The sequence below is a fragment of the Mustela lutreola genome, chromosome 12, assembly GCF_030435805.1.
Source record: "Mustela lutreola isolate mMusLut2 chromosome 12, mMusLut2.pri, whole genome shotgun sequence".
NCBI classification, from domain to species: domain Eukaryota; kingdom Metazoa; phylum Chordata; class Mammalia; order Carnivora; family Mustelidae; genus Mustela; species Mustela lutreola.
The window spans coordinates 10,320,525-10,347,722 of NC_081301.1; the positions used below are offsets into that span (position 1 = coordinate 10,320,525).

At 58.9% G+C, this 27,198-nt stretch overlaps 1 protein-coding gene across 1 annotated transcript; it reads right to left on the reverse strand.

Annotated features, from left to right (window-relative positions):
- Nucleotides 1–1,224: 1,224 nt before the first annotated feature.
- Nucleotides 1,225–22,212, reverse strand: ADGRD2 (adhesion G protein-coupled receptor D2). The gene is made up of 25 exons (XM_059142278.1): nucleotides 22,133–22,212; nucleotides 20,621–20,715; nucleotides 20,179–20,242; nucleotides 19,657–19,869; nucleotides 18,693–19,334; nucleotides 18,181–18,279; nucleotides 17,731–17,816; nucleotides 17,175–17,456; nucleotides 15,717–15,828; nucleotides 14,986–15,120; nucleotides 14,128–14,251; nucleotides 13,606–13,711; nucleotides 11,467–11,667; nucleotides 10,081–10,184; nucleotides 9,785–9,887; nucleotides 9,362–9,515; nucleotides 8,907–9,040; nucleotides 8,701–8,816; nucleotides 7,759–7,879; nucleotides 4,233–4,274; nucleotides 4,056–4,109; nucleotides 3,868–3,982; nucleotides 3,264–3,322; nucleotides 2,961–2,991; nucleotides 1,225–1,368 (listed from the first exon to the last, which is right to left on the reverse strand). The coding sequence occupies exons 2-25, from the start codon at nucleotides 20,654–20,656 to the stop codon at nucleotides 1,259–1,261; spliced, it is 3,243 nt and encodes a 1,080-aa protein (XP_058998261.1). The 5' UTR covers nucleotides 20,657–20,715; nucleotides 22,133–22,212; the 3' UTR covers nucleotides 1,225–1,258.
- Between the last annotated feature and the right edge of the window lie 4,986 nt (nucleotides 22,213–27,198).

Sequence of the window (27,198 nt, forward strand, 5' to 3'; positions counted from 1 at the left end):
AAGAAAGTGTGTCCCTTTTCCGCCTGGCATCTTCAGAAGGGAAGCAGATGCTCTGGTTCCCGCCTCTGGGGAGCATCCAGTCCCACGCGAGGCCACTTTCTGTCATTTTGTGATCCTGTGTGACCCACCACTAAGAGCCAGCAAAGGGGAGGAATTCTTCCTCTGGGGCGCCAGGAAGTCTTCTCGGGGGAGGTATCATCCAAACTGGGTTTTGAGGGATGTTCAGGGGTTTGCCAGCTAAGACAAAAGTTGGGGGCAGCATGGGCAGGTGTCTGGGGACCTAAGCTAAGCTTCAGAAGTCTCGACAGCCTCCATCCCTGGAATGAAATACCCAGACCCCTGTCTCTGCATGATGGGCACCACCCCCCCCACCAGGGTAGATTTTGTCCCTGTAGACAGCCCAGGTGGTGCCCAGAGTAGAAACGACACAAAAGGCTGTGGGGAGCTACTTGGGCCTGGCTGGGTCCCGGGGCTTCTTGTGTAGCCCTGCCCCGCCTCCACGCACGTGCACCTCCATCCGGGAGGCTGCTCTGATGCCCCCGGCTGTGCCACATCCTCCACATCCTCCGGCAGCATCTGGGCCAGCCGGAGGTCAGCAGGACAGGGTACGCAGTCCCTGGGCCCCTCCTTCGCCTGGTTTCCACCTCAGGGACCACCTGGTGCCAGGCCCTAACACTGCTCACCTTGGGCCGGAAACCAGCTCTACCTAAGAAGCGACCCGGACTCACAGAAGAATCAGAATCTTGCCGCTGGCCACGGAATTAGTGGCGGCAGGACCTGGACCTGTAGCCAGAGTATGAGCTGCGGTCTCCCCGAAGCATGGCCCGTCACACCTGGAGCCTTCCCCCCTACCCCGGTGCCTTCTCTGAACAATCTTGCCTGGGGGACTCCCTCTCACGGCGACTGCCACCCCTGGCCCCCATGCTACCTCCTGGGGAGACCCTCTCTGAGCCTCTGTTTCTTCCTCTGTACACCAAGGAGTGACGGTGGTCACGGGGCTGAGGGAGGACCCAGAGCTCTAAGGCAGGAGGGGGCTCAGTACCAGCCGGGCCCACAGTCGGTGCTGGTAAGTGTAAGTGTTGGCGGCGCCTACCCTGTTGATGAAACCGGGGCTGTCTTGAGTCCTGAAGACAAAGCGGCCCCTTCCCTTGTCCCACCCTCCCGTCAGCATCCTGTCCCCCTCCCCAGGCCAGGGTGACCCCCCAGGGAGGCAAGGGTCACAGGAGTATCGTTTATTACGACACCTTCCATGGGGCTGTCAGAACTTCAAGGCAGGCAGGAAGGGTGTGCCGGGGACGATCTTGGTCAAAGTTGGGGGGGCCTGAGCTGTGGGGTGCAGCTGCGTTGGCACGGCACTAGGCAGGGGTCCTATTGGAAGCAGGGGGAGGCTGAGACCGCTGTCTGTCCCGCAGGGGCTCCCAGTGGGCCCTTTCAGAGGTCCCCCCCAGGAGCCTGGGGGTAAAGTCTGCACACTCTCTTCTCTAGAAACCTGGGAGGAAGGGGGCGGGGCTGAGCTGGCAGAGGATCATGGTGGGGGTGTCTGGAGGGGTCTGGAAACGGAGGCTGGGGGGAAGCCCTCGGGGGGATTCTGGCCCCGGGGGACCCTGGGCAGTGTCCCCCATTCCCTCTCTCGGACCCTCAGATTCTCTCAAAGAACACCTGATGCCCAGAGGCTTTCAGGAAGGGCGGTGGCTGCCAAGTGAGGGACCGGGGCTGGCAGCCTTCGCTCCCCCGCTCCTCGTCTCGGGCCACCTGAGAAGGTCGCGGGGTGCGGAGGGGGAGGGGGGCTAGGGCGTCCGGAGGGAGGGCGACGCAGGTTGGGGGTCCGGAGGGTGGGGCCGTCGCGGGCCGAGGTGGAAGCGGCTCGTTGCTACGAGCGGCCTTAGCAACGCACCCATTCAGCAGAGACAAAGGCGCTGTCACTTGAGCGCAGAGGCGCCGCTACCGCTCTCGTTCCCACCCGCGCCTCGCCTGCGGGGGTGGGGGGAGGGGCGGGGTGGGGGGCGGGGCGCCGGGGCTCGCGGGAGCGGGGGCGCTGTCGGCTCCGCGGAAGGCCCACGGCGCGCCGGCCTGCAGGGGGCGCCTCCTGCCCACGTTGCGGAAAGGGGAGTCGAGGCTCCAGGGAACTGGGGACACCAGGCAGGGGAGGAAGCCGTCGGGAGCCTGGGGTCCCACTGACTAGGGTTTCGAATGTGCCTCCACTTACACCGGTGTGACTGCCCCGGTGCCTCACTTTCCCCATCTGCACAATGGGAGGATAGTTCCCCCAGGTCCCCAGGTTTAAAGGAGTCAGCCAACGCGGCGCTTTAGTCCTGAGCCCAGCCCCAGTTAGAGTCGGACAAACAGGCCTCTTGCCCATGCTGGGAAGGACCCCTCGGCCTGAGGCGCGGCGGTGCCTGGCAGGCCCTCCTACAGCCAGCTGTGCTCTAAGACTGGGGGACTCAGTCTGAGAGAGGCTGACAGTGGCCAGAGGGCTCTGGGTTCCCTTAGGGGGCCCCAGCCTCACCCCACTGCCTGCAGGCCCCCATCAGCCCTGTGGTTGGGGAATGGAGCCTGAGAGGGAAGTGCTCGCTTCTCACCAGGTTTGGAAAGTCCTTTCCGCCCAGGAGGCATCAGGGTAGGGGCTCTGAGAGCGCTGGGCCTGGGGGGTGGGCAGACAGAGCAGGTGCGCAGAGGAAGGCAGGCTCCCGGCTCCCTGCCCCTCCTGCAGCACCCGCTCTGGGAAGGGGTCCCAAACCTATCCCCTGAGTGCACCTCTCCCAAAGAGCACTGCCCTTTCCTGACAGGCCCCCAGTGTGCTAATGGGGGACTTTGGGCACCAGCAAGGAGCAGAGCAAGAGGAAGGGCCCCGCAAGCCGTGGGAAGCCGGGTACGCTGCTTCTCCAATCGCTTCCATCCTGGTGCAGTGGGGCTGCAGGGGAGGGGGAAAAGGGGAGCCTCTTGGGGGGGGAGAGTTGTACCTGACACCTTGAATGCTGTCAGCTCCACAGCCTGAGGACAGAGGAGATCATCAGGGGAGGGGCCCCCCACTCCTGCTCCCCCTTGCCCTGGGGGCCCTGGGAAACCTTGTAATGACTCCCCCACCCCCAGTGGCCTTGGCATTCAGGTTCTGCCTGGTGGCTCCCAGGGCCCTGCCACCTGGCAACTGAGGAATGAGGCTCCTCTGATTTCCGGAGGAAGCCCCCCTTCCCCTAGTCCCTGTGGTTTCCTCTACCCTGTGGGACATACTCGCTAGCACCCTGCCACCCTTGTCCCAGCCTCACCGGCCTCTCAGGTTCTGCAATGGAGGAGAAGGTTGTGGGGATTCTGGGGCTGTGGGTCCCTACAGGAGAAAAACCCTTTTCAGAGACTGAGACAGGAAGCTCACTCTCTGCTCTCCTGCCCTGGACAGGACCTCATTATCAAAGACCCTAAGGATCCACTCAAAGGTTTACTCCACAGATTAATGAAGAAACTAAGACCCAGAGAGGGAAGGTAACATACACAAGGGCACACAGCATGTAAACTAGGAGATGGGGCTGAAACTCCCGGCCTAGCCTTGAAGTCATTCAGCCCATGCTCTATCTCAGGGCCCCAAACCTCATCTACCCACCTGGCTTTGGAACCCCCCAAACACCCTTTGGACAGAGACCCAAGGAACGTGACCCTGGTCAAGCCCTGCCTCTGGGCAGGGCAGCTGGGGCCCCTGTTCCCTGGTGGTGGTGGAAAAAAATAAGCCACTTCTAAGCCATCCCCCAGGCCCCATGCTTGAATTCCCTGGGCCTCAGTCTCTTTGCCTTTCAGATGGGCTAATAGGATCGCCAGCGCCTTCCCAGCTTTACCTGCGCACCAGGGAAACCAAGGCTCTGGGTGCTGGTGTGGCCTTACCTCTAAGAGCCAAGTGACTTCGGGCTGGAGCCAAGGCTGCAGGGCTGTCCTGAGCCATCTCCCAGGGACCCAGGGACCTCGGGGGGGACGCTGGGCCCATGCGGCTGGAGCAGGCCTGAAAGGTAGAGGTGTGGCATTGACAGGGAGTGGGACCTCCCGCCCCAGGATCCCCACCTGCCAGCACCCACCGTGAATGCCTCTGTTGCCTTTTTCTCCGTCATCCTCTGCAGGGCGCTCCGGACCTGGGGGTTGGGCATCAGGGTCAGGCCTAGGCCTCTCGCCCTGACCCCCAGGCACAGGTGTCCTACAAGTTAGCCCTGCCCATTCCACCCCCCCCCCCCCAACCACCCATATCCCCAACTCACCTCCCCGTTGTAGGCGGCATAGACCAGGAAGATGTACGGCCCCTGCGGACAGACCCAGCATGTGGATGGGTGTCACTGCCTTGGAGCCAGCCCCCTCCACCGCTTGGCCCCGGGGCCATAACAGAGACACACTGAGAGATACCCAGAGACACCGAGAGACACAGGCGGATGAACACAAATCCTACTCTGTCCCCCTCCTGCACTTGGGAGGGGACATCTGTGACATTCTATGGCAGAGAGAACCAGAAGGGGCCCTCCCCTACCTGACCCCATACCTTCAGCCTCTGGCCACAGATAGCCTCTCTGCCCTCAGTCCCTCTTTGTTCCCCGACTCCCACCTGCCCCTTCCTCACAGCCTCATCATGGCTGCAGGAGTTCCTGAAATCAAGGCTAACTCCAATCCTGGGACAGCAGATGTGTGAATGCATGCTGATTCATGCCTCTAGCTGCGTGTGTCTCTGACCCTCTGTCTCTTCTTCTGGGAAGCAGAAGCCAGGACTCAGCTTCTGCTGTGTGTGAAGGACTCAGCGCAGTGTCTGGGCTGTAGCTGGCTCTTCCTGCTCACACGCATGAGGCCCAAGAGGGCCTGGCCACTCACGAAGTACCGTCACACACAGGGTGACTGCCCTCATAACCGCTCCATGCTGAGAGGGTGGGGGGTGGGTTAATCCTTCCTGTTGGATGGAGCAGGACCCTAGGGCCTGGGACAGGGGACAGAACAATGAGTCCTAGGCCAAAGTGTGACCCAGCAGGTGGAATTTGGAGCCTAGGCCTTCTTCAGATTCTACCAGGACAGGCCATAGCCCCTGCCCTGAGGCTCAGACTGGAGGACACAGGTTGGGGTCCAGGGGCCCTCTTTGCAGCTTCTAGCTTCAGCCTCAGAGCCTGGCTGCTCCCCCTGGTTCTTAGCCCCTAACTGGGTTCATACCACCCTCCACCCTAAGACAGACCCTGGTGCCCCCCAGATTCCCGCCCCTCCGCACCCCCAGCTAGCCTGTCTTCCCTCTGCAGCCTTTCAAAGAAAGGCAGCTTTCCAAACTCCACCCAACCTCGCCAGCACCTCCCTGCCTAGCATTCTCCGAGGCTCCCTGGCACCCCTGGGATGACATCCGAGCTCCTTACAATAGCTCTGGGGACCCTGCACGGTCTGGCCCCCATGTGCCCTCCTGTCCCATTTCTCACCAGCTCACGTGTCCCCCCCCTTCATGTCTCTGCTGGCTCCCCCCATATTGCCCTGACCTAAAACATTCTTCTGTCTCACTGAGTCTCAGCCGAGAATCGCTCCCTCCAGGAAGCACCCTTTCTGTGTCCCCACGAGTGGCTCCTCTGTCCCCAGCCTGCCCCCATGTCCCCTCAGCCTCTCAGCCTCCGCCATGCCCTGCCGTGGGCGTGTGGCCCGGTGCTTGGATCCTGGGCACTAGCAAGCTCTCTCCAGCACAGAGCCCACAAAGGTTCTCCCGCCCATGGTGCTCCTGAAGGGTGCCCGGAAACCTGGCCCGGGAGCCACAAGAAGACACATCAGCCCTACCGAGGGAATGAGGCCCCGCTGAGCCCAGTCCCTCTGCCCTGGGCCTGCTGTAGGGTAGGAGGGCAGTCCTGAGGGCAGGTCCTGCCCAGCTGATGGCCCGGCCACAGTGTGAGAGGGACACCCGGAGGTGGGCGGGGTGAGGAAGACAGGGAGGACGGCAGGAGGAGAGGAAAGGCCAGGCGTGGGGAGGGACCCAGAGGACTCAGCCTGACTGGGGAACCTTCCTGGAGACTATGCGGGAATGGCAGGGTGGGCCCGGGTCATGCGTCCGCTGACCCCGTAAGGCAGCCTTTTCCCTCTTTCAGCAGGAGACCTTGGCAAGGAAGGTCTGTGGCTGACTGGCAGGAGGAAGGCGGGGAGGTGGCCACTGCCGTGGTGGCCTTGGCAATGGGCTGCTGCTACCTGGCCACCCCCGGAAGGGGGTGCGGGCACCCCAGGCAGGGTCACAGGCTAACCCGGCAGGGCCCACGTTTGAAGCCAGGATGCTCTGGAGGCGTGGGGCTTGAGGAAGGGCTTGTCTGTGTCCAGGAAGGGGTGTAGCGCTGCCCTCTGTCCCCCACTGCTCAGGCCCACACAGGTGTCTGGGAGCGGCGCTTCTTTGGGAATATCTGGAAGCCTCGTTTTTCTTCATTTTCTGGGCCCGTCTCTGGGCATGGCGCCTCCATGCTCCCCCAGCAGCGGCCCCTTCTTTCCTCTCTCCACTCCCATGCCTGGCTGAGCGTCCCCACGGCCCAGGCCGAGAAGGCGACGTGGACCAGGAGCTGGTAGTCATTACTCACGGCACCCTTCCTCGCTCCCTGCCTCCACCCAACACTTGACGCCTGGCCTTGGCCGTGGCCGGCTCCGCAAGAACACGGCATTTTGTAGCCTCTGTTCCTTCTCTGTCCCTACTGCCTGGAACAGTGTCCACAGCCGACACCTCCTAGTCGTTTGACACATATCAGGAGGATAGATGAACGACTGGATCGGACCCTTCCTGATGCCAGCTCCGCCCCACTGGCTGCCGCCCCTCCCACCCCACTCCTTCCTCCCCTGCTCCTTCCTCCCGTGAGGCCTGGGCCATGACTTCACGGGGTCTGTCTTCTCATGTGTAAGCCCTGTTCGCAGACACAAATACAGGACAGAGGCTCTGTCCCGGGCCTCAGAGCACCTGGGCATCTAAGTGGCTGTTAATACCCTCAGGCCCCTTCATCCCAGGAGGGGCAGAAAGGTCCCCAGGAGGACCTCTGGGACACATGGGGTTTGGACAGAATTTGTACCTTATTTCCTGAGCTTTCTTTGTCCATACCCGAGCCACTCCTTTTCTCAGCCCTGACAGGACCTGGGCGGCGTAAGGGCGGACAGCAGGAAGAGGGGCCGGGGGTGCAAGGGAGGCTGGGGGGAAGGGCAGGGGTGGAGAGGCCCAGCCTGGACCCACCTCCCTCCCAGCACTCAGGCCCCTGCGGTGGGCCTGTCTGTGTCTATATCTAGGTCCCCCCATAGGACCGCCACCCCCCTGAGGACAAGGACCAAGTCTGACTCCTCTCAGAGACTCTGGACACAGGCCCATGGGAGCTGAGTGTTGTCCTCCTGACACAGCCTCTCCTCACTGCTGTCCTCACCAGTGCCCCACAGCGGGCGCCCCCCACCCCGAGCCTGAGGGCAGAGATCCCAGGGGTCCTGCGCCCCATCATTGGCTTCCTGCTGAGGCCTGAAGTGGCTCTAGTGCCCGCCTGGGGCCTGGAACCGCTGCCACACCCCTGAGGGTCTGGACCTCAGCTCCCTCAACTGTAAAATGGGCACAAAATCCTCTCTGACGTGCTGCCTCTTTGATTCGAGGGTTGGTTCCCACTCTCGCCCTCAACTTCTTGCCTCTTGACAATGTCCCCTAGTCGCTGTTGGTGCCTCCCATGACCGACAGGACACTCCTTTTCCCATCTGCTGACAACCCAGGCCCTCCCTCTGAGCTCCACTATGCGTCAGAGCCCTGGTCCCAGGAGGTCCAGGACCTAGAAGTACCTGGAAGGAATTGAGGCCCACGGCGGCGTAGGCCCAAGCCGGGCTGAGGTGCACCAGCACGCCGACCAGCCAGGTCAGGCCCAGGACGGGCAGCAGGACCAGCACTGGCTTCACCATGGCCCTGCAGGAGAGCAGGCCGGGCTGAGGGAGGCCAGGCTGGCCTGGGAATCCCTGCAGGCTGCTGGTAGGGCGGCACATGGGAGGTGCCTGGAGAGGGGTCGGCCGTGCAGACCGGGGACCGCTGCTCAGGACTTAGGTGCAGCTGGGATCTTCAGCGGGACTTGGCTGTCCCTTCTCAGACCCAGAAGTGGTTGGCACTGGGGAGTCCCAGTCCCAAACCTGGCTCAGAGGAAGGGTGCAGCTGCCCAGAGGGAGGGCTAAGGACTGGGGTGGGGAACCAGGTGGCATGGAGTCCAAAATCTTCCCTTCTCAGGGACCCCTGGGGCCCTCTGGCTTTTCAGGGACCCATTGGCTGGGGCTGTCCTGTCCTTGGCAGAGGACGGGGCGGGGAGAGGAAGGCCAGGGGCAGCCTCCTTTCGGCAGGACATGGCCCTGGAGAGTGAGGAGAGTTCTTGCAAGGGTAGGGACCTAAATCCTCACTCTGAACCTAAACTTCTGGGGACTGCCTGATCGAGGGGTCTCCCCTACCTTGTCCCTACCAGGCCATCTGTGCTATCAGTAGACAGTGAGCCCCCAGGACAGCGGCTTGTGTCTACAAACACCTCCCACCCCTCAGCACTTAGGACTGATTACTGCCCCCCCAGGTGACTTGCGAGGTCACGGGCTCACCCTCGTTCACACACATGAGCATGCAACACCTGCTCAGGTCCCGTCTTGGCCCCGCGAGCACACATGGCCTTAGGACCACATCCTGCCACCACAGACTCGCACAGGCCTCCATCCAGTAAGCCTCCTGCGTGCTCCCCCACTTCTGGGCCTCACCATGTCTGGATCCTGACCTGCTCCTGCAGGCAGGGCCGTGGGCTCAGCATGCGGGCACGGCGGCGGGCGCTGGCCACAGTGACCATCACTACGCGGACCAGGATGCACGTGTTGGCCTGGAGACCGGGCGTCAGCGGGTGAGAGGGCCTCCCCCTTCCCCAGCGTGACCTGCCCACCCCTCTAGGCCCCCAGGTCACCCCGCTCACAGTCAGCACGAAGAGCACAGGCCCCACAAAGGCCCAGATGATGTCTGTGTGCACGTTGAGCCAGCAGTGCCCGGCCGCCACATAGTCATGGGAAGACAGGGCCAGGGTGACGGCCACAATGGCCACAGGCACACCTAGGAGAAGAATGAGCGTCCCTCGGACCATGCCTCGCAGCCTGTACTCTCCCAGACCCGGCCCCGCCCCCAGGACCTGGCCCGGCCCCCAGGATCTGGCCCCGCCCCCAGGACCTCCCCACCCCGCCCCGCCCCGCCCCGCCCCGCCCCGGACCGGCCACCCAGGGCTGTCCGTGGCTGCAGGTGCACTGTGGGCACGGGGAGCTCTGGTTGGGGTTTTGGATCCCAGGTGGAGACGGTGACCGGAGGGTGTCGGACAGCGAGAGGACACATGAAGCAGACTTGAGAACAGAGCAGGAGCGGGGAGCAGGGGGGCATCACCCCAGCCTGTGGTGTAGTAGAGCGCCATCCGGGGGCCCGGGCGCATGCTCACGACCACCACCTTGCTCCAGAGCAGGAGGCCCTCCACCAACATCCAGGAGAATGCCACCAAAAAGAGGAGGTGCATTACAGCTGTGACGGCCACACAGGCCACCTGTGGGTGGGAGGGTGGCAGAGCCCCACCAAGGCCAGCTGTGGGCGCAGCCCAGCTCTGGATCCCACGCCCGCGTCTGGCACCACCAACACAAGGATGTATCCGTGGGGAAGGTCTCTGGACAGCGCCCCCCGCCCACCTCCAGCATTCGGGGTTTTGTTCATCTTGGGGCCATGCTCCCCCCAGGAAATGGAGCCTAGTGAAGTGGGGGGCAACCCAGAAACGGCTGGTCCCCCCTGAGCTCACAAGCACACCTGCTGGGCGCCCACCTTATTGGTCTTCGCCCACTCGCTGGCCATGAGGAAGCCCTCGGCGGAGGCCAGGGAGAAGGTAAGGTTCTTGTGGACCGTGGCTCGCTCTGACTTGGGGACCCTGGACAGGCAGGGGTCCGTCAACAAGGTCACCACTAGCAGCCCCCACCCACTATCCGCCCTGCCTGCTTGGGTCCCTGTGGGTGAGCTAATGAAGACAGAGAGGGTGGCTTCATGGGGGCCCACAGCCCTAAGGGAGACCCCCGACCAGGGGCTTCTTGGACAAGGAGGGACACAACGGGAGCTCGTCTCACCCGGCTGCCAGGAAGAGCAAGAACGTGGTGGCCAGGGCACAGAAGGACACGCTGCAGCCCACAAACGAGAGTGTCCTCAGCAGTGACTCCTCCTCGGCACTCCTCTGCGGGCCAGCCGAAGACCCCGGAGGACAGTAACCCCATCACGGCCCCGACCTGAGCACACTGAGTCTCGCCCCGTCCCAGCCCAGCAAGGCTCCCCAGACCTCCTTGTCTGCGATGGGGTGACAATGGCAGCCCCCGGCAAGGCCAGGCTGACATACAGGCGGCACTTAATACAAGAGCATCCAGGCTGACACACAGGAGGCACTTAATACAAGAGCATTCAGGCTTACATACAGGAGGCACTTAATACAAGAGCATTCACCTGTCCTCTCCTGCTGGCTCTCCCTAACCTGGCCCTGACCCGTCCTGCTTTTGCTGATGTCAAAGGTCCTGAGAGCCCTGGCTGGGAGGTGACTGAGGCAGCCACAGGGAGAGGATGGCATGTCACAACCCCCCCACTGGGGGGAGGAGGCATGGAGCTCACACGCAAACATGGCCACTCTCTGCTTTTACAGGACAAATGTGTCTGTAGCATGTTTCTCTAGTGTGCTCCCCAACACGCCGAGGAACCCTGGCATTCCTGAGCCCTGTGTCACTCAGTCTCTTAGCAAGTGACCCCTCCGAGTCCCTTGTCAGCTCTAGTGAGCACACCGGTCCGGCTCTGCTCTCGGGATTGGGTGGAAATGCTGGGTCTTTCCAGGGGGCGTCCCTTGCTTTGGTCTCAGTTACTTCTGACCTCATGTCAGCCACGGCTTCACCTGTGGGCCCTTCGTCGCCAGCTGAGACCTCTCCCACCCCAAAGCCCTCAGCCCCATGGCCTGCCCCACCCACCTCTGAGATGACTCCCTCACCCCTCCGGCTGCCCAGGCCTTTGTCCCAGACCACCTCCTCCTCCTTTAGTCCCGTGTCCTCCATTGGCCCGCTGTCCCCCCATGCAGGGCCTGCCCCCTGCCCGCAGACCCCTTGAGGCTCTCTGCCCCTCCAGCTCACTCCTGGCACCAGAGGGCGCCCTTGGGGCAAAGCCAACACCTGCTGAACACATTCACGACAGATAGGACCCATAGGATCGCCATCTGAGCGCCTGAGCATTCTGGGCTCTGACTTCTGCCACTCGTCCCTCCATCTTGTCCACTCCTGGGCCCGGCACAGGCAGCTCCAGAGACGTCGAAGTTCTCAAATGTGTCGGAGTCGGCCTGCCATTTCTAGTCTCCTTGCCTTTGCTCAGACTGGCCCTCTGCTGGGGATGCCTTTCTGTTCAGTTCTTGGTCACCCTTTAAGACTTGGTTCCGACATCGCCTCCCCCGACGCCCCCCGTCCCAACCCTACCTCCCTGGGACTCACCTGAACGTCATACACCTGCAGCAGGACCGCAAAGTTGGTGCTGTGGTTGCAGAAGCAGGCGGTGGAGGCCTCGTACAGGGCGGCCACAGAGCAGCCAGCGGTGGCCCATGAGCCTCCTGTGTCCGGGCTGGGGAAGGGCAGGGAACAGAAGGGCTCTTGAAATGGGAGGGACGTGGGGGTAGGTGGCAAGCAGGGGACAGCCTCTCTCCAAAGCTTGGGACCCATCGCCACTCTGCCTCTAACCAACTTTGCGACTTTGGGCAAGCCTCTGCCCTTCCTGGGGCCTCAGTTTCCCATCTGTAAAATGGACTTAACACTCTTAGGGATGATAGGGGGCCATGGGGCCAAGACCAGTGATTACAACTGATTAATGGCATTAATTACTAAGTGACAGTGACCGACGTTCAGCCAAGGATCCAGGGCTGGGAGCTGGGACTCATCTCTGAACCGTCTTCCGCTCCTTCAAACATTGAAGCGCCCTGGCCTGGGACATATCATCAAGTCTAACACCTATTTGACGGATGGGTCTCTCCCTAGGCACCCCACAGAGTGAGCTCGTGTATCTCCCATGATGGGGAGCTCACTGTCTTCTGGGTCACAGCTTCTCTTGCTCCAGCTTGTTCTGGAGTTGGGGAGGGGCCCAAGGCAAGACAGGTGGTGACTGGTGACCCCAAACACACCTCATCCTCAAGCAGAATGGATGGCTTTAAAAAAACAAAAACAAACAAACAAAAAAACCAAAAAAAACTAACACCAAATTTCCTTAATTAAAGAGCTGGAAAGTTGAAACTCACCTGATACTGAAGTTCCAGAAAGCACAGACAGGCTGCACCAGTCTCAGCGGGAAGGCCTGAGGGCAGGAAGCAGGGACAGAGCAGGCGTGTGAGTGTATTTGGGGGGCCTGGGGCAGGGGTGTGGATGTATATGGAGAGCGGAGACCAGGAGGGTGCAGGGGGATGGGACACAGCATATACTCTGGTTCCATTTATGGGAAACGCTGGAAAAGACAGAATCTACAGTCACAAGAAGCAGATCAGGTGATTCCTTGGGGTGAAAGGGAGGGAAACCTGCCTGGCGGGGGGACACAAAGAAGCCTGTTGGGAATGTGGAAAGGGTCTTTACCTTGCTTGGGGCAGTGGTCCCTGAGTGTATATGCGGGTCAAAACCCACCATGTTGTATAGTTAAAATGGACACTGCAGTGTATGGAGATTGATTTTTTTTTTTTGAGATTTTATTTATTTATTTGACAGAGAGAGATCACAAGCAGACAGAGGCAGGCAGAGAGAGAGAGAGAGGGAAGCAGGCTCCCCACTGAGCAGAGAGCCCGATTCGGGCCTCGATCCCAGGACCCTGAGATCATGACCTGAGCCGAAGGCAGCGGCTTAACCCACTGAGCCACCCAGGCGCCCTGGAGATTGATTTTTACAGTCTTGGGATGACATACCGAAGACGATAAACTGTGGGGGGTGTGTATGTGTGTGTTCGTGTCTAGGATTAGTGGTCGTGGGTAAAAGTCAACTTTAGATTTCTCTGAAACTAACGTTGCAAAAGCAGGAAGGAATGTGTGTATTTCACGTGATGAAATGAAGCAAGGTTTTTTGGTGATCTTTCCAGATCAGTTTATAGAAAGAGACCTGTTCCTTGTATAACCCTAGCGGATAGACGATTCCAGGGTGCAGCTGCGTATGGCTTTTTGCCCAGACCCCTTGGTGGACGCTTGGGCTTTCCAGGTCTCAGGAGCACATGGCCATGCAGGTCTCTGCACATGTCCCTGGATGCTCCAACAGGAACCACCAATGTTTCAAGTCATGCACACCGATAATGAAATCCCAGCTCTGCCGCTTACAGGCTGGGGCCCATCACAGCCCCTCCGCCAAGCTCACTCTTTGCTATGTCGAATGGGCAGTTGGAGGATTACATGGATGTTGCTCATTTAAGTCCCCCAGCCCAAAGTGAGTGTGTAATAAACCAATTCCCTTCAGGTCCCTGGAAGGCAATGGGGTGCCTTGGGAATGAGTATTTTTCTTGTAAATTTTTAGACCTTGGTTCAAATGAATGCATGTTGGGGAAGGGGGACACCAAACCAGGATAAGTGCAGTGGGGTAGCAGTTCCCAGAAGTACCCCCCCTCCCCAGTACCTGGGCCTGGTGCTGCAGGTGAAACGTCACGGCTGTGCTGACCTCCCCGGTCTCATCCCATACCTCAGAGGAGATGACGGCCGAGCCCAGCCGGGTGCTTAGAAACCTGTGGGGAGAAAGGGAGCTTTTAAGGACACCAGCTGGCTGCACAGGAGAGGTTGTGGGTGGCCTGGAGATGCAGAGATGACACCCTCTGTGTCCAAAGAAACATCAGGAAATGTCCTGTGCTCGGAATTAGGGCATACGAGTTCCAGTTTTGCCTTGGGGACTTGCTAGGAAATTCATTAAGTCCTGTCTTCTCCCTGAGTCTCGACACTGAAGCCTGGACCCCAGACAGCGGTCGAGCCAGGTTCCAGCGGCACGCCCAGCGTTGTGTGTGTGGGGGATGGGGGAGAATTTGGTTCTGGGTGCTAAAGGCAGATTTGCCTCTCAGAATCAGGGCTCTGGCATGGGATGGAGGCCTGGCCCTCCCTGGGGAGGGGATCCAGACCCTCAGCAGCCTACTGGCTGGGCCCCACTCACCTCTGCGCCTTGCTCGCCTCTTCTGAGCTGTCAGGGGTCTGGGGCTCTAGGCCGGGCTCCCCTAGGGTGTGCTGGAAGATACTGGAGCTGAACCAGCTGTGGATCACGGTGACTCTGGAGAGGCCTGGCTGAGTGGGAGGGGGCGCAAGACCCCACCCTGTGTCACTTGTGTGAGCAAGTGCCACGGGTTGGCCCCGAGGGAGATGCTCTGCTCACCTTACAGACAGGGAAACCGGGGCTCATAGAGATTAACTGCCTTCCCAAAGATCACACAGCTAATAAGTAGTGGAACCGGAATTCCAACCAGCCACGGCTCATGCGCTTAACCTGGCAGCTCTAAGGCCCTATGCTGCATGTCCTGATCCTCCCGCCCCGGGCAGCAGCAGCAAGCTGAGGGCCTCCTCCACCACCCGCTTCCAAGAGGCAACGTGTGGTTCAGTGGAGGAGACTCAGCGAACATCTATGATGCCACAAGTGCTTTTTTTTTTTTTTTTTTTAAGATTTTATTTGTTTATTTGACAGACAGAGATTACAAGTAGACAGAGAGGCAGGCAGAGAGAGAGAGAGGGAAGCAGGCTCCCTGCCGAGCAGAGAGCCCGATGCGGGACTCGATCCCAGGACCCTGGGATCATGACCTGAGCCGAAGGCAGCGGCTTAACCCACTGAGCCACCCAGGCGCCCCCACAAGTGCTTTTAACCTCATAATCACCCGCAAGGCAAGTACAAAGAGGACAGTCTTCCAGGCAAGGAAACGGGCTCTGAACTGTGAGGTGACTTATCCAAAGTAGCCAAGTTAGCAACACGAGCTGACCCACACCCCAAGAGGAACCCCCTCTCCACCCCACCCTCCGTACCCACCTTTCCTGAGGAGCTGCTCCACTTCTCCCGCGGGGATACGGATGTGGCCGGGCCCCTCTGGATGTCCACGGGGCATCGTGAACACACAGCCCTCTCTGCTGGCTTCCCCCAGGTGTAGGCTCCGCACCTCCAGACCTGGGATCAAACGGGGCTCGGTGGCTGGACCTCCGGAGGGAGGTCTTTCTGCCCAACCAGCCCCCACGGCAGGGTCAGCTTCCCCTCTCCTTCAAGTCCAGAAGAGGGGAATCACTGAGAGGCGTCCCTGGGGACCAGGATCCGAATATCAATGCACCCCAGAAACCAAAGGGTTCCCAAAGGACACAGGTTTTTGCCAAAATTCCAACTGTGAATCCACAAACACTGAGAGTGTACTGGGGTCTGGCCTGAGAGGCTGAAATGAGTCAGAGACGGTCCTGGTACTCAGGGGGCCTCAGGAGGAAGGAGGTCTGTGGTGACGACCACAAAGGCAAAAAGATGTGTTTGCGTATGGGGTGTCAGCAGAAGGAGGAAATGACTGTCAGGAGAGCTAACACCACACGAGGCTTCCTGGAGGAGCTGAGGCTCCAGCAAGGTTCTGAAGGATAGATAGGAGTCTGCTAGGAGGTCAAGGGAGAGAGGGCATCTGAGGGAGAGCACGGCACGGGCAAATGCAGGAGACGGAGTAGAAGTGACGGAGGCTGAGAAGAGATGTCTGAGCTCCGAGGGCCCAGCTGGGTGGCTCGCAGGCTCACCGGCTCCATGGCGCTGGATACGCAGTCCCGGCCGCTCGGAGGTCAGCACGGTGCTCAGCACGGGTGCCAGGCGCTGGACACTTGCCACCAAGGCCATGGGGCCGCCGACCACCTGGAAGGAGCTACACCTCAGCTCCCTCCCGCTCGGCATCCTGCTGCCACCCGCCTTGACCGGTCGTGAACGTGTTCCCTGGGATCTGTGAAGTGGCCGCCCTGCTCCAGACCCTTGGTGGCTGCTCAGGGCCTCCAGGATCGAGTCCTGGGTCCTCAGGCTGGTGTCTGAGGCCCGGCCCCATGGGCCTCCTCTGGCCTCTCCGAGCCTCTCCTGAGCGGTCATCGGCGCTGGCCCAGGCAAAGGCCTCCCAGGGCTCCGTGCCTGCCGGCCGCTCGCTTACCATCTGGGCACCCTCCGAAGCTCACTTCCCCAGGGGAGACATTCCCTGGAACTAGGGCCGCCTGTTGTGTCATCTCCAGCCCGTCCCCAAGCCTCGGGCCGGGTTCTGTCCTCTCAGGCCAAGAGGCACCACATGTGCTCTTCCTGCCCTCGAGACTTTCCGGTGATGTCTATGACCCCTCGTCTTTCCCTTCTCTGGGCCGACTGCTCCCAAGCCTACAGCCACGTCTGCCCGAGGATGTTTCCGACACCCTTGCCATCTGGATAGCAGCTGTCCTGTTCTCCTGAGCGTCTGGGCTGCTTTGGAAGACAAGATGGCTGAACACTCAGCAGAGACGTCCTCCCTCTTAGCGGGGGCTGCCAGACTCTTGGATATGGGGGAGGTCCTTATGGATTAGTGGCTCTTATTTTCGACTGTAGAAACTATTCTTCAAGCGTGGTTGTGTGTGGGAGTCCAACTTTCATAACAGATAAAAGAGGAACTTCTGGGGTGCCTGGGTGGCTAAGTGGGTTAAGCGTCTGCCTTCAGCTCAGGTCACAATCCCAGGGTCCTGGGATCGAGCCCTACATCAGGATCTCTGCTCAGCGGGGAGTCTGCTTCTCCCTCTCCCTCTGCTGCTCCCCCTGCTTGTGCTTTCTCTCTCTCTGGCTCGCTCTCTCTCTCAAAAAAAAAAAAAAATCTCTCTCTCTCTCATTTTTTTTTTTTTTTTTAAAGAGGAGCTTCTGGGGCGCCTGGGTGGCTCAGTGGGTTAAGCCGCTGCCTTCGGCTCAGGTCATGATCTTGGAGTCCTGGGATCGAGTCCCACATCGGGCTCTCTGCTCAGCAGGGAGCCTGCTTCCTCCTCTCTGCCTGCCTCTCTGCCTACTTGTGATCTCTCTCTGTCAAATAAATAAATAAAATCTTAAAAAAAAAAAATAAAGAGGAACTTCTTTTGATAGACGGAGAGATAAAGCTCAGCAACGGGTGCTGACTGGCCCATGGCTACAAAAGAAGCTGGAGGCAAGGACGGAATGGGAGCCCAGGCCTCCCCCACCGCCCCCACCCCAAGCCCTGCCTGCCTCACCTCACTGACTGAGAGCCACGTGCCAGCCAGCTGCTCCTCCAGGACCAAGCTGGCCACAGACACGATGCCCTGGCCAAGCTGCTCCCAGGGTCCTGTCAAGGGGTCTGGCTCCTCAACCCCGAGGGCTGTCACCCTCTTCAGGAAGTGGATGATGGCCAGCAGTGCCGCAGGCCCTAGAGGGGCCGCCTCCTTTGCCAGGACTCTCTCCAGGATACCCAGGAAGATGCAGGCCTCAGCCGGCGACAGGTGTCCATGGACTTCAGAGAGAGGGTCCGGGAGGAGCTGTGGGCAGAGGAGCTCCTTGCGGCAGGTCTGGCTGTTAAGAGGGATCTCCTAGGACAAGCCACACTTGAGCCCCACTAGGGTCTTCTTGGTGGCCCATGTCAAACATATCACAAGCCCCCAGCTCTCAAAGGCTCCAAAATAGGGAATATGAACAATCTTGATTGCTGAAGACATGTTAGGTGGGTGTCCCCTTTGTAGGTGAGGAAGCTGAGATGCAGGAAGGTGACCCAGAGTGTGCCCAATTCTTCAGCTTCCTGGATGGGGGGCTCACCACAGTGGTGTTGGCCAAGGCATTGACTCGGCTGATAACATCCTGGCCAGGCCATGACGGGACTTCCTGCAGCCGCTGGTAAGTCTCTGCAAAGGAGGGGAGGCCAGGCTGGGTCCCGAGCGACACAGCCCAGAGGTGCCCCATCCACCATTTGCTGCTCTAGGAGGAAGAGCATGTTCACTGCTACGTGTCTGGAGCCTTACAGTGTTCTAGATGGGGAAACTGAGTCATACAATAGCAAAATCACTTGCCCAGGGACACACAGCTGGGATTCACCTCCAGGTCTTTCTGGCCCCGACCTCGTCCTGTAGTTTGGACTCCAACGAGGCCCTGAAGCTTCGAGAAGATTCTGAATTCCCAGTTCGTGCTAACTGCTTACTCCCCCTCGGCCTACACTTGTCCATACCCAGCCTCCCCTTCCGCAGAGCCCTGGGGACTGCCAGGAATCACCTGTCCGGTAGCAGCAGAGGAAGGGCCGTGGTTGAAGGCAGAGCGAAGAGCCCTCAGTACGGGATCCTGGGTTCCATGTAGGGCACTCCTCTGAAGGCACTGGCAGGGATGGGACAGGGGTCAGGACCGTATCGTGGCTCCCCAGGAGCCCCTGTGACTCACCGGCCTGTTCGGGCTTTGAAGACACTTGTACACCTTTGGGGGCCAAAACGCCCAGTCCCTGACTTAGGGGGGCAATATGGGAACCTGGGTGAAGGGTGCTGCAGCCAGCACAAGGTGGGGCAAGGCAGCTAAGGGGTGAGCCTAGTCAAGCTACTCGGATTGGGTATTTGCCTGACCGGCTTGGGGAGGGCGTGACCAGAGCTGGGCGTGGCCAGGTTCGAGAGACGTGGGCTGGGTCGCGAGCTTAGAAGGGAGCCTGCGGAAGCCAGGGGCGGGGCCCAGCAACCAGGGGGCGGGACCCAGCAGGTGGTGGGCGGGGCCTAGCCGCCCAAAGGCGGGGCGGGCCGTACCGGGACAGAGAAGGCGCACCGGCAGGGGCGGCAGCAGCGAGGGCAAGACGTCCAGAGCGCCCAAGTCCCAGCGGAAGAGCAGGCCGCCGACTGGCGGCGCGCAGGCTCGCGCCCGCCGCAGCTCCGCGGGACTCAGCGCCCGAGCCCACAGGTGGAAGTCGGTGAGGTTGCCGCTGAAGGCATCGCGCGCCGAGAAGCCGCCGCCCAGGGAATCCTGATCCTGGCCCAGCACAAGGATGCCGCCCGCTGGCACCGGGTGGCCCGCGCCCAGTCCCCGCGCCCCGGCGCGCCGCCGCCCGTCGGCAAACAGCGCCCAGCGCCCGCCGCGCTGCTCCCACGTGGCGCACACGTGGTGCCAGCGGCCGTCGGCGCGGAAGGCGGCGAGGAAGGGCGCGTGGTGGCCGCGCACCACGAGCGCCGCGTGCACCGCGCCGCCGGGCTCGGCGAAGGCGCGCAGCTGCAGCGCGTTGGGCAGCGCGGGCGCGGCGAGGGAGAAGAGCGCCGCGGGGTCGGGCGAGGCGGCGTCCCACTGCACGTGCGCGCACGCAGTCAGCGCCCCCAGCGCGGGCAGGGGCCGCAGCAGCCGCGCCGCCCTGTCCGCGGTCCGCTCCCCGAACACCAGCGCGGCCGACGTGAGCGCGCCTGCGGGGACACGCGGGCCGGCCCCTCAGTGTCCCCAGCGGCGCACAGCCTCTGGCAACCCACTGGCGCAGCTGCAGGGCCCCCTGTGGGCTTTGGGGCATCTCCCTCTCTCGGGAAGGAAGAAATGAGGGCTCCTGTGCTCATACCCATGCGGCCAACCCTCTATTTTACTCCAGGACAAGGGAAATGGAGATGCAACGGGGACTTCTTCTGAGCTCAACCCAAGAGGACTATCACTGTGGGCCCCATCTTTGGAGGTCTCCAAAGCCTCTGCACCCCCGCACCCCCGCCTCCTCCTCCCAGGTCCTGGGCCCACACTCACGCCTTTTCGGGGCTCTCCGAAGAGAGCCCTCTTTTTGGCCCACCCAGATAGGGTTGGGCAGCCGTAGAGCCAGGGCCCCAGCAGGGGGCGCGAGTGCCAGGTGGCCAAACCTCTGCTCACAAGCCTCTTGAGCCTGCCACCAGGTCAGGTGCTGCCCCGGAAACTTGCACACCCCATCTGCAGTCTCCACAACCTCCCCGGGACCCACTGGAGCTGCAGGGTCAGAGGAGAGAGTGTGGGAGAGCAGGGTGTGGGCCATGTGCACTGAGCTGGGAGTCATTCGCAGCTCAATGCTCTGTGACCTGTCGGGTCTAGTCCCTTTGCTGAGCCTGTTCTGTCATCTCTTTAGAGCCAAGAATAAGATGGACATGGTTGAAACTTTCAGTCCAGGGTCCGGGGATGATGGGGCTGAACTAAACGGCATCTCCTCCCTTCCTTTGCCTTAGACGCCAATGCACCAGGTGGACCACAGGCTGGCTGAGCTGGAGGACGGAGGAACCCCTCTGGGACCCTCATACCAACCTGTGACCCAGGAGCCCCTTGATTCAGCTGGTGAGTTGGAGAGGGTCCCAGAGAGACTCCTTATCTGAGAAAGAAGTGGACAGTTTGGGGCTGGGTCAGTCAGTTACTGATTATTTACTTTATGCTCCTGCAGGATGCGTTGGAAGCTCCAAGCTCTGAGTCAGACCTGGGTTCCAGTCCCACCCAGAGGGGATCTTGGGCAGGGAGTTTCACTGCTTTGAGTTTGTCCTCCAGCCCCCGCTTCGCTTCCCCCCCCCCCCCCAGGAATTAACAAGCTGTTGATTGAATGTAAAAGGTGCAGCAGCAGTGGATGCTTTTACTCTTATTATTGCCAAAGGCTTATCTCGTGTGACCTTCACAGTGACCTCAGAGGTGCCCACTTGGAAGTCAGCAGCTTTGAGTCCCCTTGGCCGCCTCACCCCCAGCCCCCACGTTCACGTACCAGGAGGTAGACTAGGCAGTAGCACCAGAAGGCCATTTGGAATCCAGCAGGGACAGGGGAGGGACAGCAAGGGTCACAGATGTGGCCACTGTGGACTGAAGAAGGAAAAAAGCAAATGAACATTCAGCGTCCTGATTTGCTACCCGCTCTGTCTCCTGCAGGGTCATCTTCCCCCAGGTTTGGCTTCCAGAATTTACTGGGCGGAGAGCCCAGGATGGGAATCTACTTGACATTTGCTTGCACAAAAGGATGGTCTCCAGGAGCCCTTTCTAGGACCACAGCTGGGAACGCTGTAGCCCTGGTGAGCTGGGAACGGCTGGGTGTGGGGAGGGAAGGCAGCAGCAGCTGACTGGCCAGAGAGAGGTGGAAACCGAGCACAGGATCCCTGTTAGACTTCCTTGTGTTCTTTTGGGCTCACAGCTTGGCATTCAAGGCCCTGCTTCATGAGGCCTCTGCTGAGCTCGCTGGCCTCACCAGTCTCCCTATCCACCTGCCTCCTAGCTCCCCTGCAGTCACCTTTCCCCTGTCCCCCAAGCTGCCCCCATTTTTCCAGGCAGCATCTCTTCTCCAGATTTTGGGGTGCGCAGTCCCTCTTGCCTGGACTGGCCTTCCACTCCCTCAGGGGCACCTTCTACAGATCAGCCTGCCGTCATGGCCTCCACCTGCACTGATGGCCACACACTGCTGTGAGCTGAGGATACCCTAATTGTGGGTGGCTTGGGGGTCACTCTTAGCAGTCTGGGGGGCTTTAATCCTCCTGGGTCTCTACTCCAGCAGTGGCCGAGCACCAGTGGGTCCCAGAAAATACTGGAGAACAAAGAATGGTCCACTGTGTCCCACCAGTCGGCTTCATGCCAGCTGGATGTCCGGAGCCATGCCCAGTGACAATTCATACCCTTTACCCCTTTCCAGATAAAGTGCCTAAGTGTGGAAACCAGACCCATTCCTGCACAGGAATACACGGGGGTTCACACCTGGATTCTGAAAAGCACCAATTTATTGTCACTTTCCTCCTTTTACAAAATTAATTAATTAATTCGTTAATTAATTAAAATTAAGTGGGCTCCACACCCAAGATGGAGCTTAAACCCATGCTGTACCAAAGGAGCCGACGAGGCGCCCCACTTTCCCCCTTTTTAAACAGCACCTGTGCCCAGCCTCCACCCCCGCCTTCAGTGGGTGGGCGATGGTAGGAGTCCAAGACTTGGTCCCTAGCATGTGCTGGGCACATAGTATGGGCTCAATAAATGGGGACCGCCTCATTCCCGTGTTCGCGTTTGCCTGTATTTGCGCCCCCGACCCCAAACTCCTTGCCCCACCCTCCTCGCTCACCGTACACTCTTTGGCACCCAAGAGGGAGATGCGAAGTCCGGCGGACACTGCGACACTGCATGTCCTTCCCTCCTCCGTGAGGGCCCAGTGGGGAATGCTTCTAGGCTGATGAGCCAGGACAAGGGCTCCCCCTCCTTCACCCGCGTTGACCCCTCCCCTATTCAGAGCCGAGCTCCTCACCTGCTCCGTCTGGCCAGGCGCCTACGCCGGGCTCAGTCGCTGCGAAGTGTTCTGGGGACAGACGAGGTCTGGTGGCTGCACCTCTGTGCTAGCTCTCCACCGGGCAGGGGAGCCCGCCGGGCGCGGGGCGGTGCGGGGGGCGGTCCTAGGAGACCCCGCCCCTCGGCCCCAGCCCCTTGGAGTCAGGGACTCCCCGCCCTCCTCTGCGTGCGGGACTGTCCAGTCTCCCGCTGGCCCGAGAGCCTCGGCGGGGAGAAGGGGTGTGCCAGGGAGTTCCTCGGTTCCTGAACGGGATCTGCTGTGCTTCTCCCCACAACACGCAGGAAAAGGCACTCGGTTAGAAGGGGTCGCTCTGTGAGGCTTGGATCCCAAATAAACTTGTGGAAGTGGAAGGATCCTTGGACTTTCCCAACCGCATCTCCGGCTGGACGGTGGGAAAGGAGGGAACGTTCGGGGCCCTGAGCTGGCCCCCTGCGGACCTCCTCTCTTTTACCTTTAACCCCACTTTGAGGAGGGACTGTCATACCCATTTTCCAGATAAAGACTGAGGGCTCTCTCCAAGTTAGACAGCTGGTGGGTGGCAGAGCTCGGCCTTGAACCTGGCTCTTTGGGTCTTCATCCAAACCATTCAAAAGGTGAGAGCGGGGGGAAAAAAAAGGGGGGGGGCAAAAAAAAAAAAAAAAAGAAGCTGAGAGCGAGGTGGGCCGGAGAGAATCCACGTGTGTGAGGTGGTGGGGAATTAAAATGAAAGGGTTTTGGCCTCTGAGGGCAGAGCCTGGGCTAGGTGGGTGGTGGGGGAAGGAGCTGAGGTAGGTTAAGGGGAGGGAGGGGTGACGCAGAGGTGGTGCTCTGAGTGGCCCCCAGCTGGGACCAGAGGCACCCCCTGGCCTCAGTAGGGAGACTTCCAGCTTGGGAGGGAGGTTAGACCGATCCAAGTTCATCTTGATTGACTCAGGCACGTTACCCAATTTCTCTGAGCCTCGGTTTCCCCATCTGTGACATGTGGATAATAGTACACACGTCGAGGGGCTGCTGTGTGATTTAAGTGACCTTGACAAAGCCTGTGGCTCCTACCAGAAATTTAGTACATTTATCATTCTTGTCAAAACTTTGCTTACAGTTACCTGTAACTGTAATAGCCTGCTGGCCAAACAGTGCTTTATGGGTTTTTCTCCCACAACTTCTTCTGTTGTAGTAAAATATGTAGAACAGAATTTACCATGTTATGATGGTTTTTATTTAGTTTTTTAAAGGTTTATTTGAGAGAAAGAGCATGAGAGAGCAAGGGCCGGGGGCAGAGGCAGAGGGAGAAGGAGGCTCCCTGCTGAACTTGATCCTGGGACTCTGGGATCTCGACCTGAGCCTAAAGCAGGCAGACACTGAACCAACCTAGCCACCCAGGGGCCCCATATGATGGTTTATTTTTAAAAGAAAAGGGCAGGGAATCAAACTGGATGATATATTGGTGTGCAGCGGGCTCTTCTAGCTTTATCCAGGTTTGAGAATTTGCAGAATAAAATCGGGGGATGGGAGGTCCCCGTTGGGGCTGAGTCCTGAGCATTTCCCTGGTTCCTGGGCCTACAGAATGTCTGCAGGACTTGGCTGTCCCTTGTCTTTGTGGCCAACTAGCATCCTACCCAGAATGGAGCCCTTGCTGCCTGGTCCGGTTGGGCCCTCCCGCATTTGTCATTCAAGACAGGGACTCTTGGTGTGTGTTGGGGGGGCCATTTTTACATACGTGCTAACTGAGCCCAGAGAGAACACAGGGCTCGGGGCGGCAAGGAAAAGACGAAGCCCAGGTCTGCCACTTTCTTTCTGTGGGTGGGGTGGGCTGGGTAATTCTAATTCTCCCAGCTTCGTTTGTACACCTTCTAAGTCTCCAGGCCTTCCCCATTCCCAGCCCCAATCTCTCTGCCCTGTCGCCTGAGTTACGACATTCCCAGCTTCAGTAATGTCCCTGCCTAGGGGCTCTGGGCCAACCCTCTTCCTTCAGTGGGGTCACATTTCCTGGGAGTCACTCCTGGAGATGGCTAAGTACCAGGGGGCAGGAAGTAGGGGTGGGGGCCTCCATGGACCCACGCTGTTTGGGTGCTGTTTTAGCCTAATCTTTTTACCCCAGAGCCTGGGTATTGTCTGACCGGCAGCCCAGGGCCATTCATCGTGCCTGTGGCAATGGTTCTGACAGGCCTCTTGTCTCCTTACATAAGGCCTGGAGGCTGTGAGTGAGTGATAGCCACTGGGGTCCCTGGGCTCATTGTCTTTGTCGATGGGGCGGGGGGCCATGGGAGCAGCCAGCGGTGTGCTCATCCCGGGGCATGGCCCTGCCCTGTCTCCTCAGCTAAGTTGTCCACAGTCCAAGTGTAGGAATTTGGAAAGAGGAGCTGGCAGCTGGGACACTTTCACCTTGGGGTTGCCACAGGCCCAACAGATTGGAACTTGGCCATCAGCCAAGTTTTTTGTGACCTGGGCCAGTCTCTGTGCCCTGTGTCTTCTCACCGAGAATGTAGAGAATCACCCCCTCTTCTCAGGGACATAAAGGGTGGCTGTGAGGCGAGACGTGTGAGTGTCAGGGTTGGGGGAGCCCCATAACCTGACCCCATGGTCACTTTTCTCTGGTGGCACTGGCCTCCTGCTCTGTAGGTAAAAGAAGAGCCCCTTCCCCTCACCCCACCCCTGCATACCTTGGTTCCTGAGAAACCGACGTGCCCAGAACCAGCCTGCCTTCTTGCCCTTCCTCCACTGAGCAGGCAGAGTGAGCGCCGTAAAATTTCCATCTGCTCCTGCCCTTCCCCTGCTCAAAACCTCTCTGTGGCTCCCTGGTGCTCCAGGAGGAAATCCAGGGTCAGCATGTGGCTCACATGATCTGTCTCTCCACCACCCCACCCCCACCCCCGCCATCCTCCCCCACGGGGACTCTTCCCCATCACACTCCATAGCCCAGCCTGTAGCCAGGGAACCTCTGTCAGTTCACACCCCCGGGCCTTTACACAGGCTGTTCCTTTGTCCAGGAATAACCAGTCCTCCTCCTCCTCCAAGTCCTTTGTGGCTCATATTTACCTATCCTTCAGTCTCAGCTTAGACCTTCTAGGATACCTTCCCTGCCCCCAATATTAAACTGTTTCAGGAACCCCGGATCCCTGTAAATGCTAGGAAATTGTCTGCCTGTCTCTCCTGCCCCCACCCGCGCCGCCGCCCCTCCAGTGCCAGGGATAGGGCCTGACAGAGTGAGTACTTGTGTTTGTTGAAGGACTGAAGGAATGATCTAACAGATCTAGGCATACCCAGACAGATACCTTGTGACTCTAAGATTGGGGTGCATGTGCCTGGGGGGTTGGTATGGGGGCTGAGAGGAAGAGGAATCTGCTTAGTGGACCCCCACACCTGCCACCCACAGGCCATATTCACCCACAGTGATTATGGCCCCAGGATACTGAAGCACTACTTCTTGCCAAGCTGTTTCCAGCCATTCTCAGCTCTTCCTAGTCCTGTCCCCACCTGTCCTCACATGTCCCCACATGTCCTTACCTGTCACTAGGGCAGCTCCAGAAGCCAGAGGCAGCTGATGCAGAGGCCTTGAGCTGGGAGTCAAGGCCAGCCCCACGCTTCATTCTGGGCCCCTTTCTGTGACCAACAAGCATCGGGACCCAAATGACTACATCTCCACTCTTGGTCTTGGTTCCTCTCTTCGGAGCTTCTTACCCCAGTTTAGAGAGAATGGTAGTGCATATCTGTGACATGCCTGGCGTGGAACCTGGCACACAGCAGGTGCTCAATAAATGTCTATTTGTAGGGGAAACTCAGTAAATGTCTATTTGTAGGGGAAACCAAGAACTAGAGAGGGAAAGTGACCTGTGGTCACATAGTAAATCCATGCACAGCCTAAGCCTTCACTTTCCTCAAGCAACCTCTCCCCATCACTTCTCTCTAAGCTTAAAATAACTTTTACCTCGATCTGACATGACAGTGAATGCTAGGGGATTCAGAGTTTCTTTTGGGGTGGGCAATGAAGTGTTCTAAAGTTGATTGTGGTCATGGTTGCCCCATTGTGTGAATGTCCTAAAAACCATTAAGTTGTATACTTTATTTTTTTTTAACATTTTTTTAAACTTTTTTTTTTAAGATTTTACTTATTTATTTGACAGATATCACAAGTAGGCAGAGAGAGCGGGGGAAGCAGGCTCCCTGCTGAGCAGAGAGCCCCATGCAGGGCTTGATCCCAGGACCCCAGGATCATCACCTGAGCTGAAGACAGAGCCACCCAGGTGCCCAAGTTGTATACTTTAAATGAGTGAGTTGCATGGAATGTGAATTACATCTCAGTAAGCTTTTATTTTAAAAAATAACTACAGGGGCGCCTGGGTGGCTCAGTGGGTTAAGCCGCTGCCTTCGGCTCAGGTCATGATCTCAGGGTCCTGGGATCGAGTCCCACATCAGGCTCTCTGCTCAGCAGGAAGCCTGCTTCCTCCTCTCTCTCTCTCTGCCTGCCTCTCTGCCTACTTGTGATCTCTGTCTGTCAAATAAATAAATAAAAAATCTAAAAAAAAAAAAATAATAACTACAGTGTGCAAGAAAAAGTGCTGGACAGAAGATGTGTAGCTGCATGGGTTTCTTGAGCCCAGGTCTCCTGCTCTGTCACTTGGATCGTATTCCCCACTTATAGGAATTTGTAAGACCAAATGAAGAAGTTGAGTTGTAATATTCCCAGAGTTGATACCAGTATCAATAATATTGATACTGGCCATTTCTATAAAAATGATTCTCTCACTCTCAAAGATTACTGGATAAAGAAATGAACAAATACGTTACCAAAGAAGAAAAACAAAGAGAAAAATACATGGGGAAAAAAGCACTCCTCCTCAATTTTAATCAAAGGAGTGAAAACAAAAAAACAACTTTAAGGTATCATTTTAAAATGGAAAAACTCTGTGCTGACACAGTTGTGATGAAATCGATATATCGAAGTACTGTTACACCAGGCAGAATGGCACAATCCTCTTGGAAAGCAACAGAGTACTATCTTAAGAGCATCAAAGGGGTGCCTACGTGGCACAGTTAGTTAAGTGTCT